General features: G+C 34.2%; 1 protein-coding gene across 1 annotated transcript in view; it reads right to left on the reverse strand.

Moving 5' to 3' along the window:
* LOC142356996 (uncharacterized) overlaps positions 1-8,027 on the reverse strand; it is a gene marked incomplete at its 3' end in the record, with an annotated part of 32,591 nt that extends 24,564 nt beyond the window's left edge. Inside the window, exons 1-2 of the mRNA XM_075408725.1 lie at positions 7,736-8,027; positions 4,121-4,313 (exon numbers count right to left, since the gene is read on the reverse strand). Coding sequence (XP_075264840.1) covers positions 4,121-4,313; positions 7,736-7,948 — 406 coding nt within the window. The remainder of the gene's footprint in view (positions 1-4,120; positions 4,314-7,735) is intronic.
* Positions 8,028-8,378: the final 351 nt, after the last annotated feature.

The following is an 8,378-nucleotide window of genomic DNA, read 5'->3' on the forward strand; positions in this document are numbered from 1 at the left end:
GAATTCGAAAAACAGTTTGGTTAAAAATTTTGTCGAAGTCATAAAAACTATGAGCGTCCCTGTGAAAACACGATATTTTTTTTCATGTGTTGTGTATGGGAATTTTCGTTAATTGAGTCCTGATATGAAATCGATCAAGTCTGCAACAAACATAGTTAAATCAAAAAAATTATAGGACAGCGCACCATAGAATGCAATTAATTTTTCATTGCAGAATTTCACTATGACAAGAATATAAGCAATCCATCCAACTGTTTAGCCAAAAACACGTCAATTTTTGCAAGGTATGAGTTTGATAATTTTGCAAAAACAGTTTCAAGATATTAGATAAAAATGCATTATGGATAATTATCAACGTATATTAGCAAAAGAACTTCTGAAGTTTCGTTTCCTGAATACTGTCCTTGGACACAGAAGCAAGATTTTACCTTTTCGGCGCTTACAACGAATTTGTGAGCAGTTTTAAGTCCCTCATTTCCCTGAAAGTCAAACAAATTGGGCTAAAGAAACACATTTGGTGCAATTTGAATAAAAATGCTGAACTTTGAAAACTGGCAAAAAAATATGAAAAACAGTTCATCAACTCATCTTTCAATCTACTACTATTGTAACACGAATCAATTTGAGATTACTAGTAATTGCTTGGCGCCAATCAACGGTTCTACGGCTAAAAATTTATCTCACATAGCGCATTTATCACATTATTTCAGCTCCCAGTTCAAAAATTTTTTTGCTCTGCCTTAAAACATCTTAATTTCAGTTGCTTTTCAGTCACTAAAATTGCAAATCAGATTTTTTCATAATTTCGATAAAAGTAAAGCAGGCCCTAATTGGGCTCTTTTACAGCCTCAAATGATATCTAACTAAAAACACTTATTTCTGCCCACGAAGTAGACATACCTAAATCTATATGAGTAACCGACTCAAGAAAACACAATTGTAACACTAGAATAAATAAAAGACGTCGTAATTAAAAATATACACATGGAGTGCAAATATATGAAGACTGACTCAGATAGTAAAAAATGCGTTATTTATTAGAGAATATTTATTTATTCTCAGTGTGCAATTGTTTAGATACTTATTCGGATTTTAATCTGCTGCAAAAACTTTCCGTTAAGGATTGACATTAAAAAAATGAAACATCAAATAAGAGATTTTTTCTTGCTTATAATTCTCCTTCACTAGGTCTTCCCGGATTACCACTTGATGACATGTACTTCTCAAAGCAATATATAACTAAATGAAGGACAAATTATACTCATAATCTTCACAATAGGCTCATTGCGGATCTTAAACTGCTACTGTATCCACGATGTTAAATTTAATTACTATGACGACCAGTTAAAATTTAAATTGGTTTATGCCTATAAAATCTCAAATATAAGTTTTGGGCATGCTTTTCAGCATTGAATGAATCAATTTTCTATTGCAGCTGAGATCCATCCTGCTCAATTCTCTTTGGTCCACCTAATCTATTTCTATACACACAATCATTTAAAGCGCAGTGGAGGCAAAGGCAGACCAGCAGTATTAAGTATTCAATGCCTCAGCCCGATTTAACTCTGAGTTCTGCCACTGGATAATTTTAAATGAACAACAAAGGAAATCAGTAAATCCTGTAACGGTGTCAAAAAGTTATCCCTGGTAAGCCAAGTAGAACGTTTGACTGGCAAAATGTGCAACAAGAAACTTCATTTCTACTTAAAATCTGCTCTTTTTAGCAAAGCAATTAAAACCATAATCTAGTTACTGAATAACTGATGTGATCAATAGTGCCTTCTTTTTAAGCGCCAATATTATGATATCTGACACGTCAAAATAGTGAAAAGACAGGCAAAAGAACCGCAAAGATGGAAAATGTCGGAACGAAAAACTCGTAGCTTTAAAGCAGAAAAACTGTCACTCAAAGGGTAAAACAGCCATAAATATTAAATTTCAATCCATTGAAAAACGCAATTTTTTTGTTAACCGTAGGCAACGGGTTGACCAAAGAAGAAATGAAAGTAACGAAGGTCAATAATCCGTTGTTTATTTTGAATATATGTATTTTTAAAAGTCAAAACGGCCATAAGTTTTCAACTAAAAAGTAGATGTACTTTTATGAAACTGCTTAGAAAATCAATTGGACCTGTCATTAGAAAGCCTTGATTTAATTTTATTTTGTAAATAACGTAAAAACAAAAAAGTATTGCACAATATTTTCTTAAAAAACCGTCAACTGATTACCATCCAATCTTTTTCAACTTTAAGTAACAGTGATAGACCTAATCTAGCCTGGCTATTTCCATCCATCGATTAGGATTGTGTAATTGTTCCCAGTTTTGTGGATATGGATAATTTGACAGAAAATCTATATCTTTAAAATAAATGATGTATTTTGAATCATTATCAAGTTAAATTAGCAAAAAATCGTCAGAATTTTAGTTGAAGAACACTCTCAAAGATTACACCAGATAAACTGGCTTTATTTGGAGTTAACAAAGATTGTGGAAGCATTTTTATTTTTTAGGGGTGTTTATCCGGCAAACTTAAACAAATATGGAATAAAGAAGCTTTTCTCATGCCATTTTTCATGCAAAAAAGTCTCTGAAATTTGATATATTTAGCAACAATTTTAGCCAAAAAATGGATCTGAAAGTTCATTAACATCTTTCATTTTTTGGGGTAAAGCCATCACCAACACTACCATAACCAACTTTTGTTTCCAATTTCATTATATTTTTTAAGCTGAGTTGGCAAAAATTGCGTTATTATGCGGAAAATGTGAACAATAACAGAGAAAATAGGGAACAAATGTTCACAAAATTTTAAACCTCGATATTTCAGTGAAAAGAAATGAAATGTGAAAAATCTTTTTAAATATTTGATCTGCGCTGGACGGGCTTTCTAATGATACCACTCACAACCCTCTACGGTGAAGATATCGATCAGCCAGATTTCACTGAACAAAAGAACAAAAAACCAGTTGAGCATACAGTCCCCCCTCCACGAATGGTCTGAACAAGGATAGGCAAGAGCTGTTTTTTAATACATTTTATTAGCGCAAGATTACCTACGCTTTGGTTGTATGTTGACGCCTCAATTACTGCCGTGTAATTAACGCTAATTGCAAAAAAATTGGTTGCCCATTTCCGTGGTTACTAAGTTAACGTTTATTCCTGATTCATAGACCAATGCATGTCATTTATGCACATCAAGCCTCACTTCAGATAAAGACAACATTTCCGGTGTGTGTCTCCAATTTGTAATCTTTAGATTAGACAGTGGACAGTTAGGCAGTTAGACAGTTAGCTTAGCCAGTGGAGGGCTACCAGGCAAAATGATATATCATAAACAGGGTAATTATATAATTTAAATTTACTAGCACTGATTTACTATATAATTCTTGTATTTCAGTACTAATATGAGTCTTGTATGATTTTCAAAAAGCACAACACAGATTTAAAAAAAATTTACATCATTATGAGGTTACTTATTTGTGTTATCAATGTCAAAAGAAATGAAAAAACTTTTTGCACTTCAGGTATGATTAATTGATTGGAGAACTCTAATGCATAGAGCTGATGACAACTGATATTGGAGTACATCACATGAAATATATTGAGTTCGATGAAAAATTTTCGCCCAATACCTTCCTTTCCTATATTAAATAGAAAACTGACGGCTGTTGTAAATTAGACTAATTTCGACCAAAGTAGATGAAAAACTGCAATTTACAAGTCATTTGTATGTTTTACTTTATATCATAAAATTTAAATGTCTTAAAATGCTAATTATTAGTCATTTTTAGGAATTTGCTTGAAAACTACACAAAGGGGAAAAATTGTGGAAAATCCATTTTTAGTATCAAGTAAGTTTCTTATTTTTCTGTTTAGCTAGTAATATAGGACAAAAACTATATAAAACTTAATTTAGACCTCCAATCTAATGAAAGTCACTAATACAACTTAAATCAGAAAAATGTAAGCATTTTTTTCTTCTCTAAAGGATCGGCCCGCAAAATGTAATTTCTTTTTCTAATTAAACTGCGTTAGCTAGAAGCGTGCCAGTTGAGAAAGTCAGACGCAAGAATTATTAGAAAACATCAGCGACTGTAAAAATAAAAACAAAAACTTACGCTCATTGAACATTTCGTTGCGGATACTTTGACAGTCGTAAGTTTCACCATTAGTCTTCTCCTTAACCCAGAACCATCGAGTGTGTGAAGTGGTGGGTTCCGAAGGGTATCCCTGACAGTCCAAGTTCTCAATGGCTTCTGGTTCATATCCGATTCCGTCTTTGGTGTACCCACGGCACTCCTTCCCCTCATCCTAAATATGACAAGACGGATTGAGCGATTCTTTGCATGACACAAAACTTTCCACACAATCCACAATAAAGAAAAACAAAGAATGATGTTGAATCATTGCTGCCGTTTAAATCAGAAAATCAGCACATCAAAAAATTTGTTTAGTTATATTATGTTAGACTTGTTTAGTCTAATCGATTTTTTTTTATTTCGATCGATGAATTTTTAAACCCAAAAATGGTCACTTTAGACTTTCAAATCCTTATTTTTCATTAATTCGTCATGCAGTCCTTAAGGTAATGTTATTAAAACGGTCTCACGCAATTTTTGTACAAGATTTCGTGCTGAAAAATTGAATGTGAGTAATTTACCCATCCTTGTTTTTATATTGAGGCTTTCCCTTGACGCTAAAACTTCTTTCCTACAATTGGTTTCTTCTTTTTCCTACACATCTTTTCACCATGTGTTGCTTGTAAGGAGCAAAAAACTCAATTAAAAGACAAAAGGAAGGTCTATTGCGTACTCTGAATATCCTCAATAAAAAAGTGTTGTCAAATTAGTAAATCGTTTGTTTTTCAATCCTTGTTGTCCTATATATACAATTTATGTACAACCATTCGGTCTCATGTTTTCGATCTCGTTATACTAAAAGACATCTTATGCCTCACGTGCACTCAGCCATTCCAGGTTCAATGGAGGATTTCTACTCACTGATCTTGAGGTATCAAAATGATAGTGGCTCGGTTACTTGGTTAGCCTCGTAGGAGATGGTGTGAAGGGCAAGTTTCATATTCTTGAGGTAAGTATCATGTATTTTAAAAGATGAAATTGAAATAAAAAAAACTTTAAGGATATTAAAAGCTTGATTTACGTTGGTGTGGCTCGCACCCCCATGCGTGGTGGATGTGTATTTTTTGCTCGGTAAAAACGCACTGAACTGAATTGAATTCTGTAATTGAAGTTACTTTGTTTTATTGTTTTGTTCTTCTGTTTTTCGAATTGTCTCAAAATAAAAAAAAAGAATTTGACCATGATGATCTTCAAACGCACGCGCGAATTTCTGATAATGTGATAGCGGACCGGGCTAAGATCCATCTAAAGTACCGCATTTGTTCAACTTTTGATTCAGTTTGAAGCAAGTAAAGCAGATACTTTTTTGATCTGATCATATTATAAAATAATCGTTTTCGATGTTGGAATCAAATTAAGAAGAATCAAAGGTCAAAATTAGACTCATAAGAGGTTGAAAAAATAAATAAAACAAACGTTGTTTTGATTTAAGAAGGAAACAAAATAGAAGTAAAAGATAAGAGTTACAAAATTAAGAAGTGGTTTTTCAGAGCTTCTGGCAGAGCTACTTAAAATGACTCGCCCAAACATGATTTTGCTGATCACTACTGTCATTTACTTTGCTGGGTTGCAATAATACGATTCAAATAAAATTTCAGAGAAGACATAGCTAGATGGATGATCAGTACCCGGTAGCTGAGTAAGTTGGTTGCTGGGTGGGTGGGATCGTTTTGGATGCATTGGGGTGGGGTGGAGATATAGTATTATTATTATTACGAAACTCTGGATTGGTATAAATGTTGGCAATATGCAACTGCTCTAGTCGTTTTGATGCATGTTTGCGCACTAAATTTCAAATTCTGCTGGACATATGCGATATTCGAAATTTTCAAATTCCACAATGAAATATCTATGTTTATAGTGCTTGTCGATGACAGACTGAACATGCAAATTCACAGAATGTCAGAATGTTCAGACAATTTTCAAATTTTCCGTGCTTACGTATATTTTGCTCAAAAATCAAAACTGTACACAAAATAGGCTCATCATTGTTCCCAAGTTCCACCAGCAATACGTTTTTTTTTACTTCTTTAAAGATTCTTTAATCTCTAATTTCAACTCAGGTTCCTCACACAGATTTTTTTTCAGGTTCCTCACACAAATGGCAAGGTCAACATCTTGCATTTTGGTTATAAATACTTTTTCAAATCTTTTTGGAATATATCGTAGTTTTTTGGTTCAAAACAGATTTATTTTTCATTTTTCAAATTTGTTTTAGCAAATAAACTCGCACATTTGTCCGCTAAACTAATTGAAAGATGTTGAAGCACAAGGAGCATTATCGATTTTCCAGCAGGAAAAAATTTCCAATAAAAATTAGTGGGAATTGTTTTTTATTCGAGAAACATGTTTCAGTTGAGCACTCCAGACCGTCTCAAAAAATTGCTGTCAAATTTTCGTGCGTTCAAATTTTTCGAGTGTTCAGAAGTCTGTACATCTAGACTTTCATGTGTTCATGTCGAGGCATTCATTAGACTTTTTTACGTTCAACGCACATCCGTGCGTTTACCCCGCTACTTTGCGTAGGAAATTTTGTGCGTTTTGTATGAATTCAAAAATGAAGTTTTCTAGACTTTCGAGCAGTCATATCCATGCTTATCTCCATATGTATACAAATAGTTGGTTACAATTTTCTTCGATTTTATGTATTTTAATTGTGGAGACCTTCTAGTGATAGCAGGGATGTATCTGTATTTGATAAATTTATTTAAAAAAACATTGTGAATAAAATTTTCGGCTGAAAATGGTGTCAATAGCTCAGTCAGTAATGCAAGGTTTTGATGCTTATTTGCCACTTCAGCAATGAGCTGTAATTTTATTAGTAATTTCGATAACTTTGTCCAATACCAAGAAAAATTCGGCTTTTTCTGAGTTCTAAATTTTGCCAATCTTTAACTAGATTGAATTGAGGCTTTTCAAAAAGAAAGCTTTCACTTGGGAAGTACTGAAATTTCTCAAGACCTGAAAGTGTTTCACGGTGTCGCCTACATTTTTTAAATGTATTTAAACTTTCATCCCTCAAACAGGTCATGGTGTCAAAAATTCCGTTATCCGTGCATGGATCTATGAAAAGACCCATTATTTCCATGTGGGCGCCGGGGGGGGGGGGGTGGGGGTGGTAAATATTGAATTAAGTTATAAGGTCGATGACCCTAGTAAAATTTTAGGTTAATTCTTTTCATAAAGCCAGCCGTATTCTTTTCGGAGAGAAAAATTAGTCAAACTAGGGTTAGCCAAAAGCTCCTCTAACATCTGGGCTCGATCTCCTAACCTTTTCTATGCTTACTCAACGGCTAACCAATTGCGCCACATGTCCTTAACTTTGCAGGAAATTATAAACAACACATTGCTACTGTTGCGAGCGCAATTCCAGGACACGTTTACTGTCCAGCAAAAGTTGAGGACACGTTTTTGTTGTCAAACCAAATTCGAGGACGGTTGTTTTAGTTCCAGCCAAAGTCGAGGGCATCACATAAAGTCCAGACAAGTTTTTTTCATGCCAAAAATTTACGTAGGCAGCAGTCTTTTCATGCCTTATATCGGTCGAGGACAGTTTCTTAATAATTCCAGTTCTAGTCTAGGGTTCACACATACACAATAGCTGAAGGCGACGCAGTCAATTTTTCCCATGCAGTATGCGAAGCAGACATCGAGGTAGAGGGCGTAGAGGTCAAAGAGAGGGTTTACATCGTATGCCTTCAGACAGGGACACTCTTCTCTGAAGACGCCAAGGTCAAACTGTTGAGTGCTGAACGCTCTTCTGAGTAACAGCAGTAGCAGAAAAAATGTCCATTTTGCAGAAGCCATGAGTCGCAACGTAAGTGATACAAAAGAATTTTCAGAAAACTTGAGAGAATGATTTTATGTTTAAGTGCTCAGTTTCATAAACGAACCTATCTCTTCAAGCGACTGTTTTTAGTATACATTTGAGCAATCTCTTTTTTATTAGAGCTGTAAAATGTTCAGCTTGAATTCCAATAAATATATGGGATGTGGAGGATTTTATGATAATTCCTCTTTTAAAATGCAACCAGTTTTTCTCCCGTCTTGAGCGCCGTGGCAAAATAAGAAGCGAAAGCCAGAGCCTGAAAAAGCGGCTTGAAAGTTCCATAAAAGCCATGAAGACAGACTTGACTGATGGAAGATTTTCTGACGGCGGATGGTCTGTAAAGGAAATCAATTCAAATAGAGACCAAAGAAACATATTGTGTTAAGAAAGACGTTAACTTACAGAAAC

Source organism: Convolutriloba macropyga, unplaced genomic scaffold (genome assembly GCF_964194025.1).
Source record: "Convolutriloba macropyga unplaced genomic scaffold, txConMacr16.3 SCAFFOLD_2043, whole genome shotgun sequence".
NCBI lineage: Eukaryota > Metazoa > Xenacoelomorpha > Acoela > Convolutidae > Convolutriloba > Convolutriloba macropyga.